Source organism: Haliaeetus albicilla, chromosome 12 (genome assembly GCF_947461875.1).
Source record: "Haliaeetus albicilla chromosome 12, bHalAlb1.1, whole genome shotgun sequence".
Classification (NCBI taxonomy): Eukaryota; Metazoa; Chordata; class Aves; order Accipitriformes; family Accipitridae; genus Haliaeetus; species Haliaeetus albicilla.
In genome coordinates this window covers 33,888,642-33,908,323 of record NC_091494.1, presented here as the reverse complement: position 1 = coordinate 33,908,323, position 19,682 = coordinate 33,888,642, and the positions used below count along the sequence as shown (strand labels likewise).

Below are 19,682 nucleotides of genomic sequence, written 5' to 3'. Positions count from 1 at the left end.
CATAGGGAGAAACTCAGAGACACTTCAGCAGCATCTGTGCTGCCATCAGCTGTGGGACACAACCCTTCCCTGGGCAGTTGTACAAAGCATCTTGCTGCAGGCTGCTGAGCAATTAACTCTGCCGCTTTGGTTTCTAAATGAGGACTGCAGAGTCCCAATGTCCTGAATGAGCAGAGCTGGGTCTGCTCCCTCTCAGGGTCAGACAGGGCTGGGTTGTCTCCACTCACACGCAGCCCGTGCTCTATTTCCACCCATAACCCCTGCGGTCAAGCCCAGCAGGAAAAGGGGAATAGGGCAAATTCCCCTTCTGACAAGATGTGGCCATTGCCATCACACCAAGCCGTGCTGCAATGAGAAGTTCATACGGTGCCCGCTTGCCGTTACCACTTCTCCCATTTCCAGACTCCAGGCAGGCTGTGTCGGCTTGCCACCCCACCTTGCATGCTCTCTGGTGAGCTCAGCCTCACCGTGCTGACTTTTTGTTAATACTTCATCTTAATTTGCAGTGCTAGCGCCTGTAATAGCTACACCAGGTCAGGGAGTATTGGACTACATGTTCCACCAACAGAATTAAACTGCCCTTGTTTAGGAGAAGTTAAAATAAGGTAGAAACAGAATCTGAAATGTTTTTCCTTATAAAGGAATGACAGGAGGAAAATGCTGCGTGCATTAAGCATCAGCCCTTCTCGTTCAGCAAGGACTGGCAGTGTCTATAAACTCAAGGGATATTGTTACTCCCAGACAACTAATCACGGGGCAGACCAACACAGCCGTGTTTATGTTAAGACAAGGGAATAAACTGCCAGACCTAAGCTGTGTCTTTACATACCTTCCTTCTCCCCCCAGCCTCCCCTTGCACCACAGTACCCCTAGTTTGGTTGGTTTAACGACCAGACGACATTTCTGAGAGTCAAATAAAACTGCTCTGCTACCTCAATCCAGTGCCCAGGTGCCTGGGGAGCACTCCTCTGCAGAAACACGTACCTTGACATATCAGCAACACCCTCCCACAAGAAGGACCCTTAATCACTCTGCGGATGCATGCTGTTGCCACCAGCTCCGGCCGCAGGTCTGCACATCCCCTGCCAGGGGCATCTCATCTGCAGCTCCAGCTCCACTTCTGTAGGTGGTTTCCAAACAAGTCTTCTCCACAACGCTTGCCTGTAACTTGGGAGAGCGTTTCCTGCCAGCTGAAAGATGGACAGCTATTTCATACACTGCAGAGAAATGCTAATGGTCCAGAGCAGGCCTGGGTGCTTGCTCGGAGCCAAGGATGGTGGCCCGATGCAGAAGCAGGGCTGGGCTGTCTCCATCCTCACCATTCCCTGCACAGCCCCGGTACTCAGCAAGGTTTGCAAGCATGAGGGCAGAGGCATGCTCTTGTGTGACTCTGGTGAGCCAGGCATCGTGGAAGCAGCTAGAGGCTGATTTGCACATAAGCAGTCAATTACTTGGAGAAAGAGGCGCCCACTTGGTTGCTTGCCAGTCTGCAGACAGATTTAAGACACACGGGAATTGAACCTCCGGTCCAGATATCACTGTGGCCAAACAGGCCACCTCCTTTACTGGCCTCTGGGAGAGCCGCTGGCAGCACAATAAAAGGAGTATTTAGTAAAACTACAGACTTGCTTGAAAAAACTTGAGGACGATGGGCCATTTTGCAGCCAAGCTTCATATAAACACATTGATAATGATGTTAGCATCAGAGCTGGAGATGAATAGGGCTGCACGGCAACAGCAGGCCTCTCTGTCTGCCTCAAGAAAGCCCCTTTCTTGCAATGCACATGTTTAATCCATGATCTGTGTCTGCTGCCAGCCACATTCATACCAAAATCTGCTCACCTCATCTATCTTCTATATATCCACGGACTTAGGTGAGGTGGGAGCACAGGCAGAATTGCAGGGCTCGCTCACAAATTCCACTCTGTTCTGTGCTGTCCTGCTCTTTGGTGAAACCTCCGTCCTGTCCTCATTAAACACAGAGTTTAATACACAGATGGAGACCAGCGGTGTTGCACGGGTACATCCCTCAGGTCAGATGTGGCTAAAAGCTTCAGTGTTTTGCAGCTTTGATGAGGCCCCTTGAAACAAACTCTTGGACATGAAAACCCATTTCTCCACCCTATCCAGGGGACACATCTGTGCCCTGCTGTCTCTCAGTGCAGAGAGGCCGGGAGACATCCTAGCACCAAAAGCCAGCATCACATCTTGCTCACAGAGACCCCCCCCTCCACCACGGCCCCTCTGCACCTCTCTGAGAGGGGCTGTCCCAACTCTGCTCTGTGGACAAGGAATAACCTCACCAACCATGCCAAGTTGCTCATTAGCTGAGATACGAATACACCAGCAACAGCATTGGATCATCCTCGGTCTGCTGAGGATAACATTAGGTTTGAGACACTTGAATTCACTTTTAGTCACGTTGGTGCAGTCCCAGAATAAAGCCGCAATGCTCATCTTCAACGGATCTGTCTTGATTTGGCTGTCACTTTGATTTGCATCGCTCAGCAGCTTTACTGATTGCTTGAGAAAATGCAGGTTTGTGTAGCTCCTGGTCTCTGAGCTCAGTCAACCATGCGTTGACTACAGTCAACTTCATAACTGCACAAGAACGTAGACACCAAACACTCATCCTGGCAGAAAAGGAGACAACGTCAGCAGAAGTCAAACTCCTGTAAGTGCACTCGTGAAGACACTTCGCTGAGTTCAAAGACACAACCCTTCCTCCTCAGTTATTGATATCACCCTACATCATTTACACATGCTGACCAGCTACAGCCTGCCACGATTTTTATGGTCATTCCTGTGTAATAATAAACATTTTATTAAACTATGGAGCAAGCACTCCACAGCATAATGAATATTCATGCTGCCTTCCACAGCAATGAACTGGGATCCCAGCACAGTACAAGCTCTGCAAAGTCTTCCCTACCCACTTGCAAGGCACAAAAGCATGGAAGTTGAACAAGGATCAGTATTATCCACTAAACCACAGGATGAGCTTTGCAGGAACTGGCAGGCTGGATTGCTTCCAGTTGCTAAAGAAGGCAAATAGTCCAGCCCAGTTCTCACATGCCAGATATGTTGAGCATCTGCAGACTTGAGAATGTGAAGACAACCCACCCCTGTCCTGAGACTCAGGCAGTCTCCCTCTGCAGGCCCCTAGTGATGCACGTTACTCAGAGGCAGAGTGGTGCTATCAAGCAATTCTCTTTATTTTCCTGAACTAGGCATTGAAGAAGCATTTTGAACACAGTGCTTTCCTTCTACATCTAGCAAACTTCTGGCTGATAAAGAGCTGGCAAAACTCAAGGAAGGCTGACAAAGGAATAAAGCAATATAAAACCCTCATGTTATAAGGAAACAGCCACAGCGTCTCCACACCGAGGCACAGCCGGGGGTTTGCCTGGGAAGGTCTGACCGGAGTTTACATTACGCAGAAGAAGGATGGTTAGCAGGGGATGAATTTGGTATCTTCCAGGGAGAAACATCCCAAGCCAGACACAGTTCTAGATGTTCCACACTGTCTGGGCCTTCCTGAAAAGTTTCCCATCCCAAAGACGAGGACCTCTTTGCATCTCATTACCACTCCTGATCTTTTACATGACGATAACTCTATCTTCTAGCCACATCCAAAGAGAGACTGGATGTCTGTCTATCTTCTATCACAAGGGCCCCCCAGCCCACACCAGTCACCCAAGGATGAATTTCCAGCCCCAGCAGTTAGACCTGCTAGGCATTTACAGGTTGTATTTACAGGGTGTTCCCATTAGGTATTTCTCCTGAGGGAGCTGTGCAGCTCTCCTGGAGCTGCAGCACTGCAAGGTCCCATAGGAGCAGCCACAGCATCACCCATCACGCTTTCTGGAGCTCAATTTTGAGGACAACAAAATCTCCCAGCCTGGCAATGAAAGAGCCCTACAATGTGTTATCTGTGCTTTTACTTCCTTTCCCCTCTGACCTTCACACCCAGAGCTGGGAGCTCCTTGCAGCCAAGCCCACTTGGAACAAGCACTTTCTCAGCTTGAGAGCCAAGAACAGCCCCTGTGGATTACAGCCTGTTGCTGCATTTGTTGTCAAAAAAGCACAGTGTGTTAGAAATCACTAGAAGGGCAAGGGAATGTTATTTATGACCCAGATTTATCACTACTCTCCTTCCCCAGGGTCCCTGGAAATCGCAAAGTGCCCTGGCTTCAAGGCAAGCCCATGAAACGCAGCTCCCCAAAGCCTGCGTCCTGCTTCTCCACTTTCCCACTCCACCCAGACCCCAGAACCTCCCAGAGGTGTGGCATCCTCCTTTGCCTGCCAGTACAGAGATAAACCTGAACTCCTACAACGTCCTAGACAGAAAAACCTGATCGTGGTGCAGCGGGTGTGCAGGTCCAGCTCCTGCAGCATCCTGAACCGATGGAAAAAGTTCTCCTGAGGATGACCTCTGATGTGCGGGTACCCCAGCCCTGCTGGCTTGAGCCTCTTGCTGTGTCTGAATCGGCTCCCAACAACTTCTTCAGCAGTGGCAGGTGTGGGGCTGACCCAAAGCCACAGCACACACCCCACGGCAGGATCCTGATGGCTTTGGTCTGCCCAAGGTGGCTCCCATCTCTCCCTGACGTCACAGGGCTGCCAAAGCTTCTGGTGCAGCTCTGCATCTTGCAAGGGACTGTCAGCAGTTTGCAGATTGCATGTCCCGGCCCCATCTATAAAACAGGGATGTTTATATAACCCTAGGAAAACGCCAAGCGCAGCAGGATTGCGAGGGAATACACTTTCAGCTGCTGGAGCTGGTGGAGCTCTGACAGCCCATGTCAGTTGAGAATCTGCCCTTAACTCTTAATACTAAAAGGGCAACTTCCTATTTAATGGAAAACAGCAAAATCCTTGCAGCATAAGATGTTCCTGTTCGCAGCAGATACAGCTGACGAGCAAGGCATTAAATCCAAATGGCCACTTCCAGCGCTTCCTGAGAGAGACCAGCTCCCCGCAGAGCAAATTCTGCATCTCTACTGGAAAACACCAGGTTTGTTGTTTGTTTTTTTTAAAGCAGTTTCTTTCCAAAGCCAGGAAAAGGACTGAAAACCAGCCTGGCTTTATTGTTTAAGTCCATGCAATACGAATCAGAGGTCTGTGAAGGGGCTATTTTTGATGGGTTATTTTGATGATGGATCTGACATATCTGCTTTAAAAAAAAAAATCTCATTTGCGAGCAGCAGTCTGCCTCAGAAAGCAGCTTTACAGATATTGGCAGCCCTTGACATTAATTCACTTTCCTAAAGACAAGAAAAATACTTAAACGATCCAAAAAGCAATGAGGAGGCAAGTCAGGGACCTGGGAGCCAAGATCTAAAGGAATTGGAGGGAAACACATGACAGTCACTGGGAGTTGAGGACCTCCGACAGGCAGAGGTAGGAACAGAAGACGTACATGTGTTTTGGATGGAGGTGATGCCTCCAAGCCTCACACACCATCTTAGCCATCCTCACACATATTACCACGCTCTATGCATCCCACAGCCACTGCTGACCTATGTGGTTTAATGCAATTCCTATTTACTGTTTAAGCAGAAAAGGAAGCGTGAGAGACAGTTCAGTTAACTCAAATGGCTTCTCCCAGATGGACAGAGGCAATTAGGGAACAGTCCTGCTTCTGCCGGTCCTTCCCGCGGGACACGCATCGGGTCCTGAAGGGATGCAGGTATCGTTGTAGCCGGAAGAAGCAGCAACCTGAATTTCAACTCAAAACACAACGTGAACTTCTGCCAAAGTTCAGACAACCTCTGCCCCTTTGGTTTTACACTATCATGCCCTCTGGATTTTAAGCCAGCAGCAGTGAAATTTGATGGTAAAAGCCTACACTTCGGATACATTTGTATGTCAACAGCTAGCGCTTTTTATTTAATGGGAAAATCTGTCAGCAGAATGTCCTGAGCGCAAGCAAGGTGCCTTTGAACAGTACGTCCAACAGAGAAGCGGATTTCCCATGATTTATGCTGTGCAATGCTCGCTGCTGCCGGGACACAGAGGGGCTCCCACCAGAAACAGGGTGCTGGCAGCCACCAAGACAACACGCAGCCTTGTACAAGAGTGAGTTTATCAAAGAAAAGGAATAAGTTACTCGGTTTAGGTGGCTATTTAGTGCTGTATGATGAACCCTTTCAAAAAAGGGTTTCAGAAAAGTGGGGGCCATGCTGTCTGCCCCGTTGTTTAGATTCACAGAGGGATCTGTATCACTCTGTGGGTAACCAGCAGCAAAACAAACCTCCTCTTGCTATGCACAGGGTCTGGCAGATGAGCAAAGCTTGGGCGAGCAGGCAAGCCTGAGCTTTACCAGAGATGGAGCGGTGTCAGGGTCTCTGCTGGCCTGCAAGAGGAAACACCATACGCAGCGAGAGAAGGGGGAGGAAGGCATCAAGCCAAGAAAGGGAGAGCTCAGACTGAGTCCCCACCCCTGCTGCTGCAAAGCCCTCCCAATACCTCTCCTTCTGCCTCTCAGGTCCTTTTCTCCAAAATACTCCACCTTTTCTTCCCCCAGGTCTGCAGCACTCCCATCTACACAGTTGCCTCACAGCCCTTCAGCCCCTATGACTAAATCACCTCTGCATCAGCCGCTGTTGCACATCCCCTTCCTCCACCCTTCGGTCCCCTGCACTGCTGGTTGTCCCCTTCTTGCCTTTGTACAGGGCAAGATTAAGTTTCCTCTCCAGCTGCAGACAAAGGGCCCACTCTCCGAGTAGCCTGGAGATGGCAAGGGGGCTGTGGAGCCGCAACAAAAGTGAGTAGAGGACTCCAGAGGTGGGTCTTAACCAATTTGCAGATCAACTATGAGATAAAAGGCCAGTTTTAGCACTCCAGCTTCTGTACAGCCCTGGGTGCATGTGTGCATCTGCGCCAAGTGAAGACCAATGCCATGACATACCTCTTGCCATATCATTTTGGAGCAAGGCTAGGAGCAAGCATCCAAACCATGTACCTCAGCCAACACTGATGGCATTACTCGGGATACAGCAACATTCCTCATATTCTCACAGCACAACCAGCAAATAGCCCAAGTACAGAGCCCAGCACCACCAGTAAAACTAGTCTGCTGGAAAAAACTGATGAGCAAAGGGGCAAGAGCCCTGGAGGACAACCTGCACTTAAGCAGGCCACTCCAGTGGGTTTCCCAAGGGGTGAAGAGCTATGAGAAGAACCAGGAACAGCCTTTTGGGATGGAAATGCTGCCTCCAGCACCTAGCTCTTGCTGCACAGGGGAGCGGGGAGGGAAGGGTTTCCTGGTTTGTGGCCAACACTGCTGTTCCTCTTATGGAGGATATGCCTTCCCCAGGGTGTGTTTCAACTGAGACCATGAGACACACAATTTCCATAGTTCACTTTCCCTCTCCACCCACCGGGAATTTTTCACGTTTTCTGGAAAAAAAAACACCACCCCAAAACACAACCAACCAACTGCTCACCAACCATGGCAGTTTCCAACAGTGCCCCCTTCCCTGGAGAGCAGCTGTCAATACAGATGTCAACCAGCCCTTTTTAGGCAGCGGAAGTTGGGTTTGATCAGTTCTCCACTTGAATGGAGTGAAAAATGCGAGAGAGGAAAGAAATGGTAAACATTTTAGGTACTGAAGTCTACCCCTTCCTAGCCCAACAGTTCACCTGCTCTCAAGGTTGCCTGCTTTGCCTCTACCCTGACAAAAGAGTGAATGCTTACTTAAACACAAGCCTTCCTGGTGAGTGTTTCTGGAGTGGCAGCTCCAGCCTTGTCGCTCCAAGAGCTATTGACCTCACGGAGCCAAGAGAAGCCACAAGGGAGAAGGAAAGCAATAAAGCAAAAGTGCTAAATTCTTTAGGGTTGGGGAGGGGGAATCGGGGGACAAAGTAGGGGAAATGGCAGGCCCATACCAGGAGACCATCATCTCCAGGGGGAGAGGGGACAATGTTTAAAGACTTCAGCGGAACATCACCAGCAGAAGACAGCAGGGAAGGACAAATGGGTTTATGTGCCCTTCCATGTCCCTGGTGAATGGAGGACAGTCAGATGGCTCTTGCTGATGAGTGGAGCAGAGAAGAAGAGACACATAAGCTCGTGTTTGGTGGTGCTCTAGCTGTGAACATGGCACTGGCAGGTGATTTTGCACTGCTTGGCACCAGAGTTCCTCCAAAGGAAGCTCTGCCTGCACTTGCCATGCCTGTGGTGACCAAGGGATGGACGTCACAGCCTGGGAATAAATCCCATATTCTTGCTCTTTGGCCCATGCTCCTTAGCAGAGATGATCCAGTGAGTATGATTCGTGTCTCTAGCCTGATGTTCAGCTGCTCCCCAGCTCCACATCTCAGATTAGCACCAGCCATCGCCTCCACCCCATAGGGAGCCTCATTCCAGCCCTGCACGGGGGTGCTGACATCTCAAAGGGGTCAAATTCCCAGCTTTATCATGACAAATCCCTCGCAGCTGTCTAGCGGAGGATCCTGAAGTGCCTATGAAAAGCGGAAAGTATCTACCTCATTTTCCATATAGGAAGTTAGAGCACACGTGTTAAATGATTTACGCAAGGATACAGAGCGATTTAGTGGAAGAGCAGGAAAAGGACTCCAAGAGCCCAGCTTCTAATTGCCAGGAGAGCATTCCCTCCCGGCGCAGCTTAAATCCCAACTCACTGGTAAATAAAAGCTGTGCCAAAAAGCGGATCTGTTTAGGAGAGGGGCATGCAGATGCTTTTAGCAGCGTAGTGAGAACTATCTATCTATTTTCGCTGAATAAAATCCCTCCATATACGCACGTATCAGAATTTACTATCCTGTCCCGTAACCCTCAGCAGCTATTTGCCTTTTTTTACAGCCGGACACAACCGCACTCGCTTTCGGAGGTGAAATCCAAGCCGGCGGCCGCAGGGAGCTCCCGGGGGACCCGCAAGCCCCCGGCAGGGGATGAGCGATGCGATCGCGGGTAGAGGTTTGGGGCAGGGGGAGAGGCCGGCAGCCCCGCAGCCCCCCCCCGGTCTCCCAACCCCCGATTCCCCCCCCACCGGAGGCTCCGCTCCGCCCCGGCAGCCGGCGGGGAAGCGGACACCGCCATCTAACGGCACCGGCCCGGCCCCGGCCGGCTCCAGCCCCCGGGAGCTGGGGTTTGGCAGGGAAAAAGGCAGCACCCAGAGCATCTCCTGCCCCTCCTGCCCGGGGCGGGGGGTGCCGGCGGACAGGCCCCCTCCTGCCCCGCAGCGAGGAGCACGGTGCGCATCCCAGCATCGCCGCTTCCCCAGGGTCCACATGCCCTGCCCTGTCCACGGGACTGGGGGTCCCGGGAGCTGCTGGGGGCAGGCTATCCCTGCCTGGCCCATGGGCACCCCTGTTCCCAGCCCCGATGCACCCCTGGGGATGGGGATGAGTTGCTTTGAGTTGTGACTCAAAAAGATGCAAGACTGAAGCCTCTGGGGATGACGATATCTGCCCTGAGCCCACTGGAAACCAGGGACCAAGATTGCTGGGACATAGCTGCTGATAACCTTACTTGAAATGTGGGATGACCCCCTCTGGGATCTTGCAAAGTCAGCCCAGGGACCTCAGTCATCTGGCCCCAGCAGGTACATACTTCTTGGAGGCATTCAGGTGGTTGGTGAAGCCAACCAAGACGCTTCTTAGGCAGGGATCCCTTCCACATATGTGCTAAAAAAGCAGCAAGGAGTTTCTGGAGCGCTCTTTACAGGGTATAAGTTTGCAAAGGCCAGCTGAAGCAGTTAAAAAAGCCTCTTCTCTCTCCTTTACAGGCAGTGTAGTCAAGGAAACAGGTCTCTGGACTGGGAAGTGGGAGATCTGAGGCTGATCACTTGTGCAGCCCCAGGCAATCAACTACATCTCTGTACAAGTCATCAGGACCTTCTCTCCAGGTACACTCACAGCAGCCATCACCCAAAAACTCTGACCAGAGCCAGGGTCCCTACAGCACTGTCACAGCAACATCAGTAACAGAGCAGTCCACACAAAACACTCCTGGGCAGGAGAAAGCATCACCATGGTCTGGGACGAGCCTCCCAAGTCCAGATTCCCACCAGGCCAGGCAGCAGGGTACCAGCAGTACGATGCTCTGTACTTCCAGCACCGCTTAGATGAGAGGATCTTGAAAGCTCTTTGCCTGTAGCCTGGGTAGAGACAGGGACCAGCTGGTACAACAGCTCATGGACTGGTCAGCACCAGGTGCTTCTGAGGAAGGTGCAGAGATAAAGACCCTCACACAGGACCAGGCTGTTCCCCTGAGCTCAAATAGGGACATGCCCAAACCTCAAAGTCCAAGCAAACATCTCGGAGACAGCGAAATGGGGAGGGCCTGTGACTTGCTGTAACTCCAGAAGTCAGCGGCACAAGGACAAAATCCCAGACCCAGGCACCAAAAGCAGCCTTACCCACACTGCTGTGTGGCCCTGCCCAACACGGCTGCTCTCACCAGTCTGATGGTAAAGCAGAAAGGGGCCCTGGGCTCAAAGCCTGGGTCCAAGTCCTGATCCAGGCTTCCCAACCTGCAGTTTCACGCCATTCGACTCCCCAGGATCTGTCTTCCAGCTTCCCAAGTGTCCCTCAAAGCAAGCATCCCTGCCAAGCATTCAGGATTTTAACTCTTTCCATGTGTCCCTCTAAACCACCCAGATGGACCCAAACACACACCACCCTTGACAAAGGCTCTGGCTTCATCAGGGATGCTCAGCCACTGTAAGTTCCTCCATCCTGTGCATGCTGGGCAGGCCTGGTGCTCCCTGCCACTGCAAGGGATCAAGCGCTCAGAAAACACCCAGCACCTACCGAGCACGTGCCCCCAGCCCCAAAACACCCATGTCAGCCTCCCTCCTCATCAGCAAGGTCTTGTCTACAACACCAAAGCCCCTGCTCCGGCACCATGACTAAGAGCTTGAAGCACGTAGCCCTGGAAAGCAGCAGCATGTGAAACTAATAAAAAAAGCATCATCTGGAAGGAAAGGAGAGTGTGTTACATGCAGGCAAGCAGTGCCAGCTGCCAGAGGGTGGGCTGCCAGCAAGGGGGTGCCACAGGCATATACAGATGCTGCCCCAAGTTGGGAAGTCACGGAGGGAGAGCCCAGCATGGGGGCAGTCAGGGAGAGAGTAATTTCTGACTATATGGACCAATACCTTCATTAGCAGCCTCACTTGAGGGTGCCCACACTTCTATGCCTTGACCCCACTTCTCCAAACCCAATGGGATTTTGAAGAATCAACATTTCAGACAACAAAAGAACCAAAATACGAGTATTTCTCTACTCCAGTGCGCCAGAGATCAAACTTGGTTGTCTTGATGATATAGCTTAATTTTCTAGATCAGACAGCCAGGAGTGACATGCAAACAAACCTTTATTCCTACAGCCTCAAGCCACAAACTTCCTGCCAGTTCATGGTCAAAGCTGCAACCTGGAGATGTTGCAGAGCTAATGGCAGGCTCCCCCACAAAACCTGCATCCAAGCAATCACGCTTATCACTCCCCAGATTGGCTTCACTGGAAACCAGAATTTGCTCCAAGAGTGACTGCTTTAGTTTATAAGTTATCTGGTAATGATGTAATCACAAAATTAATACGGACCTGTTTATGTTGCACCAACTTCACACGGACATAGAGCAGGCCAAAGAAAAAAGATTTTTAAAAAAATCTTAATTTTGATACAAGAAAGACATTTTTTTACAGTGAGAACAATCAATCACTGGAACAACCTTCCCAGGGACACAGTAGAGTCCCCACTGCTGGAGGTTTTCAAGATGAGATTACCTAGCACCATGTCCAATCACATCTAGGCTCTCTTTCCCATGAATGGCTGGACCAGGTGATCTTTTGAGGTCCCTTCCAACTTGGGCTGTTTTGATTCTATGAAAAAACACACTTTCAGGTTTATTGCATGATTATTGCTTGTAAAACTAATGCATTTTATTTACCTGTAAAATCATGCCCGTTCTCCCCAAGCCACAAAACAGAGCTGTTTATAAGTCTCTAACAACACTCTCAGCATCAGCACCCCATCGCTCTTTTGAACGTTATGCTGAAGGGCTATTTCACTTCACCTGCCACTCAAACAGCAGCTCCATCCAGCAGCAAGGGCTCACGGATTTCCTGTGCTGGGGATGCAGTACCCGGGTGCTAGCACAGGACAAATAAATGTAACAGCACCCTGAAGTGCTAGAGGAGAGGCAGAGGGGGTGCCGTATCCCACACAGAGATGACCATGGGGAAATTAATTTTCAGTGTTGGTACTTAGGAAGGAAGCTGCCCTTGCAAACAGAAACCATTGAGAAAAAGTAGTGGGCATAGCCCAAGAAACTCAGTGTAAAGAGGTCATTGTCCATGGATATTGGTTAAGCATATATGTAATGGATGCCGTCTCCATCAGCTGTTCAGAGTAGCCATCAAGCACTAGTAGTCCCTTTGGAACAGTTTCAGATCCCATGCACATGCTCACTTTAGAGACTCATGACTCCCTTTGCTGCAGCGTAAGAACAGCTTGGAGTTTCCAGCTGCACTTCTGAGCTCCTCCACGCAGGCAGGCACTGCTACAATCCCTCCTTTGCCTACAGAGAGCTTCAGCACAGAGACCCAAACACCAGATCCTTACCCAAAATCAAAGGGTAATAGGAGCACAAATACCTTTTCCCAATGACTTACAGAAAATCTGGGGCAGAGCAAGAAATTTCACCCAAATTTTCTCAGGTATAAGACTGCTCCTAAAATTGGACTCGCTGCCCATCAGGTCCTTCCCTACTGCCCGTATGATGCCAGGGTCTGGCTGCAGAGCCCTGAGCCCGACTACAACACTCACAGCATGAGGCATCACTGCTTTCTAACGAATTATTCTGTCCATTAGTTACAGCTGCAAGTACCACGTAGAGAAGCCAACAGGACACAGATATTGTGCTTCTGAGATCATTAAGGCAACTAAAGACATGTGTTGACCCAGACATACTTCCCTAACTACGTACTTGCTCCTACTCAGCCTTATGGTATGCTGGACCTTGGAAGCGCCCTGACTTGCATGAGAAATGTCCTCCCTTGCCACAGCAGCATGGGAATCGCTCTGCTGGGAGGCTCCGAGTCATCCAGCAAAGCACGAAGCAGGAGGGCAGGCAGCAAAGGAGCTCCTGCCCTGGGGTTAGCCAAGTTCAACAGAGCGGTGTCGAGAAGCATTACCTGTGCTGTCAGGCGAGAGATGAGTTGTGCCCCACAATGGGATTGTATTTAATGGAGATGAGCAGAAATTCCAGCAGATTTAAGAGCAGACATCAGGAAATGGATAATACTTTATACCTTGACATGCCTCAGACAACTGCGGGAATGCATCCGCTGGCCAGGCAGGAGCAGGCAGCCAAGAGTGGGCTGGGAGCAGCACGGAGCATGCTGCGAACACAACTGTCTGCAGAGGCAACTCCGCAGCCTCATGAAACACAAACGCTTCCCTGAGAGAGGGCCTGCATAGACCTACTAGTAAACGAGCCGAAACCCACAGTCACAACAGGTTACTACAGAACATCTGGGATGAAGGTAAATGCTTGAACATAAAACTTGGGCGAAAAAAGCTGGACGTAGTTTTTACAGTGCATAGCATGCAAGCCCACGGCCTCAGGGGACAGGGCATTGCACACTGCAGCAAACCATGGGGGTCAGCACCAGGCACGGACACGAGCGGCAGGACACTGGCAGCAGAAGAGAGGGCTAAGGGCAGACCAACAGCCACCAGCAAAGGCAGAACAGGCAGGAAGGCGTCCCTGGGTGCCAGGGCTGGATGAATGCAGTGGGATCTAACAGGAGGTAGAACCATCCAGACTGTAAATGCCTGAGCTGGTGTCCCACGTGCGCGACGTGCTGCAAGTCAGAGGAAAAAGAAAAACATTTGGTAAAAGAAGGTGTACAGTTAGAAGACCACTAAAAAGAAACGTCTCAGGCTTTTATCTGCTATTTCCTAGGAATAACAGGGACACCAAGAAACCTGAGAACAGAAAAGATAGCTAGAGCGATCAGAAGCAACCCCACCACATCTGCCCTGCTACACGCATTGTATAGATTAACTTTTATTACAAAAAAAAAAAAAGAAGAAACAAGCACATTCCCTCCCAACAAAGCTTCACACCCCCAGCATTCACATACAGGGTCACTACTTTCCTTTTCTGCTGCTCAGTCCAGGCACATGGTGCTTCCCGTGTGGCTCTGAGGACCACTGAAGATGCTGTCTTGTTGCATTTAGTCTGAGAACTGCTGCCTGCACAGCCTCTGCAAGCCACATGCTCCAAATAGGGGCTGTCTCCTTGCTGCTCGGATCATTTAGGTGCATAGTATGATGTATAAAACCATGTTAAACTCTGTACGAATACACACACACAAATATATCCATAGTGGATATGTAACTGAAAGATTAAGAATGATCACCAATGGGTTAATAAAGAGTTCATCCTTCTTTCTGGAGTTCAGCAGATTACATGCACCTACAGCACTCTCAGCTGCCTGCTACTGGGTCCTGCCTAACATATGCCACTCACTGCAGTCAGGTGTTACAATCACCTCCTCCTCATCATTTGTTAACTCTTAAAATGAGTTTTCACAGTGCAATTTCAAAAGTGACATTACTAATTTACCTGGGAGCTCAGACCTCTTTTCTCATCACGGTTGCACCCATCCTGTCACCCCACTATCGCAGTCACCAAAACCCCACTGCTTGGGGTGCTGCAGGCCCTTGCTTTTCATTTAAGAAGAGGTAAGAGGGCCCATGGCATTAAAGATTAAGGCTTCATAGAAAGATCTGGACTAGTCAAAAGAGCCATCTGCTAGCGAAAGACAGGAGAGCCATCTCCAGGCTGTTGCCACCAACACAATCTGACAAGGCAGAGAGAAGGGGCAGATGTGAGGAACAGAGCAGCCCCAGAGCACAGCTCCCTGGCCCCAAAACCATTGGAGAAGGATGCCTGGAAACCAATTAATTTAGAGCTAAGGCTTTTCACGCAGTATTAGCCTGTGGAACTGTATGAGAGAGAGTTTAACCAGATTAAAAGGGACTAGCAGGTTATATGAGATTGTGTTTCTTATACTGGCACCCACAGGCACCACCCAAGACTGGTGCCTTGTCACAGAGACCGAGGAAGACCCTCGCTACCCTGGAGCTGGCAGCGAACCAGGCACAGACCTACAGCATCACCTCGCACCTTGAATGCTTTCCCCTGAAGCATGGGGGAGACGGGATCCTGGATAGGGGACACCGCTGCACGCAAGAAAGCTTGAGCTCTCCCTGGGCAGAGGAGACCCCGCAGGACATGCCAAGCTCCAGCAGCTGTGGGAAAGAAGCCCTCAAAGAAGAGGCCAGGCCCAATTCCCACCCACCCTGGGGGGCCTTTGCCCCATCCAGCAGCCCCACACTCAGCTCAGGAGTCAGCTATTCCCACCCACAGCAGAGTATTAATTAAAAGCATGTTTAGGGCCAGAACAGTGCCTGGGATGCAGCCCCCAGCGCTGCACAGATCTGCTTTCATCTGAGTCATCTTTTGGTTAGTCACTAAAGCCAGAGCCCCAGCTGTCCCGCTGCCCGCACCAGGAGCGCTGCCTGCACGGCCACGGCGGGGGGGAGCCCAGGGCAGGCCAAGCTCTGCTCCCTGCTCCTCTCCTCCACCAGCACGGCAGTGCCAGAGCCCACGGCCCCGCGAGACCCTCGGAGCACATCGGCTGGCACAGCCCGCTCGCATGCTGGCAGTGGCAGGACCAGCGTGAGCTGAGCAGCTCACCCTGCGAGTCCGTGCTGTGCCACAGACCTGGGAGCCAACTGTATGACCTGGTGATATTGTCACTTTTGTGCCCAGAATCTCCTTGAGCACAGTTTTGCTCTGTCCCCGTGCGCGGGTTTAGCATTCCCTCTGACACTGCCATGGCTGAGCAGCTTTCCCTGCCTGCGCTGACCCCTCCAAGCAGGGACCTGCAGAGAAGACCCAAGACCAGCCCTTCGGCTCATCTATTCCCCCATCCCATATTTCACGTTGGAGCTGCATATTCAGAAACACTACCGAGATGGCCTGCACGGCTCAGGGGGCCCACACAACACGCTCGTGCTTGAGCGAGCATAGAGCAGCCATGTTTATCATCCCACACCAAGCCCCCAGGCACAACCGCCTTAGGTGAAGGCACAGACCACGCTTACTTAAGCCTGGCCCAGGCCACCGAGCACGCCCACGTGCCCTGCCTGCTGCCTGCCTCCCTGCCCGCAGCTCAGCCACATCTGAACCACCCACAGAAAAGCCGGTTCCAGCAGAGGTCAGTGAAACACGTATGCATTCGGACATCAGCGTTTTGCGAACGTGCTGCCAGGGGTTAGCAAGAGCTCTTGCATCTTTGCACAAAGACACCAGCCCAGGGTCTTCCTGCCCGTGGGGTCCCTGGGTGCTGCACACCCTGGGAGCGGGTGACAGCCAGCCCGGGCACAAGGGCTCTGGGCTCCTCGCAGCAGCTGAACACAATGTGCAGCTCAAGGCTGAGAAAAAAAAACACCTTGGAGGCTTTTCTGGAACAAAGAGCCCCAGATCACATCACTAGGGAGTCCCCTTTCTCACCAACCACCCTTTGCAAAGCCCCCCACTGCCTCTGCGTGGAGGGAAGGGACCCAGCGAGGGTGTGACGGGAGATGCAAAAGGCCAAACCGCAGTGGGACCAAACTGTCCCTGCCTAGCAGAGGCCCGCACGCAGCAGCAGAGGCTCTCCAGCCCAAAGCCCTGCGCTGCTGAAACACCCACCAGGCTCTGAGTTATGAGCAGCCCTCAGGAATGCTTTGAAGTGGCTCAAACCAGAGGAGAAAGCACAAGCAAGAGAGATGGAGAAAGGAACGGGAAGGTGCCATCTGCGCTCTCCAGAGGCAGTGGGGAGCGGAGGATGCTCCTGCAGGTAAGTCCTCGTCCAGGGGCACCGGGTGCTCTCAGCACGTCCTCGGACAGGGCCCGGCGGGTCTGGTACGGGCCAGCCATGGGAGCAGCTTTCCCTGGCCGCAGTTTCGCTCCACCCTGGCTTGAGCGTTTCCTCTCATCCCTGTGGTTTCCCTCCCAGTGCCAGTGCCCAGCAGCCGGCTGGGAACGCCCAGGAGAGGAGGCCTCGTGCCTCTCCGGGGCTGCCATGCCGGAGGAGGGCAAGCTGTGCCGTACCACGAGGGGCGGGAGGAGGGAGACCCACCGTTGGGCTGCAGCACACCAGGGCTGCCGATTTTGGCGCAGACAACCCCTCCCTCGCTCTCCCTTTTCGATGCCGGCCGTGTCCTGCTCGTGCATGCGGAGAGCAAGGCTTGTGGGTGATGCCACACCGCCTCTTCCCTCTCCCTGCAAACAGTTACAGTCGCGGCCACCCCAGAAGCAGCTCGCTGCCACACCGCTCCCCGACGGCTGGACGTACCCGGGAACAGTTTTTGGAACCGCTCAGGCACGCACCATTAGGTGGAATTTGCAGGGAAGCTGAGGAATTAAATGAAGTTATTCATTCCTTCGCTTACCCCCCCCACCTCCATCCTCCTCCCCACCCGAACGCCCCCACACATGGCCAGCAAGGTGAAGCACACGCCGGGCCGCCGACCACCGGCTCTGGCATTGCACAAGGAACAGCCGCCGGACACGCAGGCAGCTCCTGCCCAGCCAGCCAGGCAGGATGGGAGGGCAAAAGCCGGGGGAAGATACTTTGGCAAGCAGGGAAAGCTCAACCACAACACACACACACAAACTCAGGAGCCAACCTTCAGAGCAGAAACGCGTCTCCATGCCAAGAGCTCGGCTATTTTCCTCCCTCTTCCCGGCTTGCAGCTCTGAGCTAACAGGCTCAGCATTCATCCCCCCGCGCCGTGCGGCACATGGGAGCAGGGGAGGGGGGAGCGAGAGACTCAAATGAAATCCAGACCTAGAAAGCAGTTTCTTTTTCCCCCCTGCTTCCCCCTTCGCCCCCCCCCCCCCCGCCTTCTGCTGGAACCACCTTCTGTCTAGAGGGCTCAGGAGGATGGGGGGGGGGGAGAGAAATGCAGAAAGGAAGAGTTGCAAAAAAATAAATAAATAAAGGAATCAGCTGAAATCCACTCAGAGCGTGGCTGTTTCTCTTCTTAAAGTGCAGAAGCTGCTGGAAAGGTAAGAGGGCACAGGCAGAATATAATATATTAAAAGATCAATAGCCTACCTGAAATCCGGTCCCTCTCCATTACTACGGGATATATTTAGCATCCGCGTGTCACGGCCGTCCCTTTTTTCGGTGGCGTCCCCTTCTTTCCCCCACTCTCCCTCCCTCCTTGCCTTGCCTCCTCCTCCTCCTCTTCCAAAAAAAGCTCTTTGTCTGGTCTAATTTCTTCAATCTGTTGCAATCATGAATGCATCCAAATTACCACATTTCCATGTGCTGATCATATGTTTGTGCTCCAAACTAAAGTAGCTTTGTCTCTTTGAAATGAAATGGAAGAGTAAGAGAGGAAGAGAAAGGAGGAAGAAAAAAGGAAAAGGGGGTGCATGACCCGAAAAATCCTGTAACTCCCTGAAATACTCCACCAGGCGCAGGAAAACTGGAAATCCCGAGTCCTCTGTGAAACAGTCTTAAAGCTACAGCATGCGAGTGTCCAGGGGAAAGCTCCAGCCTCTACAGCTCCCTCTTGATATCCACCAGGAGATGCTTAAGGAACTTGGCTCCTCGCAATAACAGAGCGAACAACTCATCCAGCTTCTCAAATCTCTCCCTTCTTCCCCAGTCTTATTTTCCTGCTATTTCCTCTATCCCCTCCTCCTTCCTTGGCTCCAGCATTTTAAAAGAGCGCTGATCCTGCGCGTTCCCCCACCCTGCCAGGTCTGAAGTTTCGATTCATGCATAAACTATTCGGCTGATGAAGGCTGACTTCATTCCAAGCACAGCATCATGGGTTGCTGCTGCTGCTACCAGGCAGGACCTGAGCGCCACACATGTTTACTCGCCCTGTGCAACCCACTGGAGAGCTTCGCCGCCAGCCCTGGCATCAAGCCCCCACTTCGCCTTCCTCCCCACTGCAAAACGGCAATAATGGGAGGATTTCTGCAGCCAGCCCGAAAGCGATAGTGAAAGTCTCTGCCCTGGGCAGAAGTTCTCGGTCTTCTTGGTCCCACGGCGGAGCGGAGGTGGGATTTAAGAGCAGTTTTCCTTCCCAGTGATGCCGAGGCAGGGCGCAGGGTGCAGAGGGAGCAGAGCAGCCCTGCGGAGCCCACCACCAGATCCTCCTCTCCCTGGCTGGGATGGAGGGATGCACGGCTGCAGCGATGGGCTGGTCTGCTCAGAAGCTTCCACTTGGCCGGCGGCCAGGGCAGGCAGCAGGGACGCCGCGTTAGCACCTCTGCCGAGACACTGCCTGCGCTGCCTGCGGGTGCAGCGCTGCCCAAACTGCCCCATGCGACCCTCCCGTGTCATCTGCTACCGATTCCTATTGATAGTGCGGAGCCTGAGTCACCCAGCCAGATGCAAGGGCACAGCCTCCCTTCCCAGAGCTGGCAAACAAGGCATTCCTCTGGCAGCCTGGAGGCAGGGATGGCAGATGCCGGCAGGGAAGGCACAGCTGCTACGCAGGCCAGGTGTGCTGGCAGAACCCTCGCATGCTCAGCATGGTACACGTGACGTTTTTTGCCCCAAAATGTTCACAGTTCACGTGGGAAATCACAAGTGTCATAGCTGTGACAGAGCCTGACGTTTCCCCCC

The 19,682-nt window shown here is 52.2% G+C and overlaps 1 protein-coding gene across 4 annotated transcripts in view; it reads right to left on the bottom strand.

The window, feature by feature from the left end:
* The window catches only part of SEPTIN9 (septin 9), a 144,003-nt gene that overhangs the window by 87,044 nt on the left and 37,277 nt on the right, over nucleotides 1–19,682 (bottom strand). The window contains exon 1 of one of the 4 annotated variants that reach the window (XM_069798952.1): nucleotides 18,153–19,157. The exons of 2 other annotated variants lie outside the window; for them this stretch is intronic. In XM_069798952.1, the coding sequence (XP_069655053.1) occupies nucleotides 18,153–18,174 (22 nt within the window). In that variant the 5' untranslated portion in view covers nucleotides 18,175–19,157. Of the gene's footprint in view, nucleotides 1–17,721; nucleotides 17,877–18,152; nucleotides 19,158–19,682 lie in introns of those variants that run through there. One more of the 4 variants, XM_069798948.1, reaches the window with a different exon arrangement.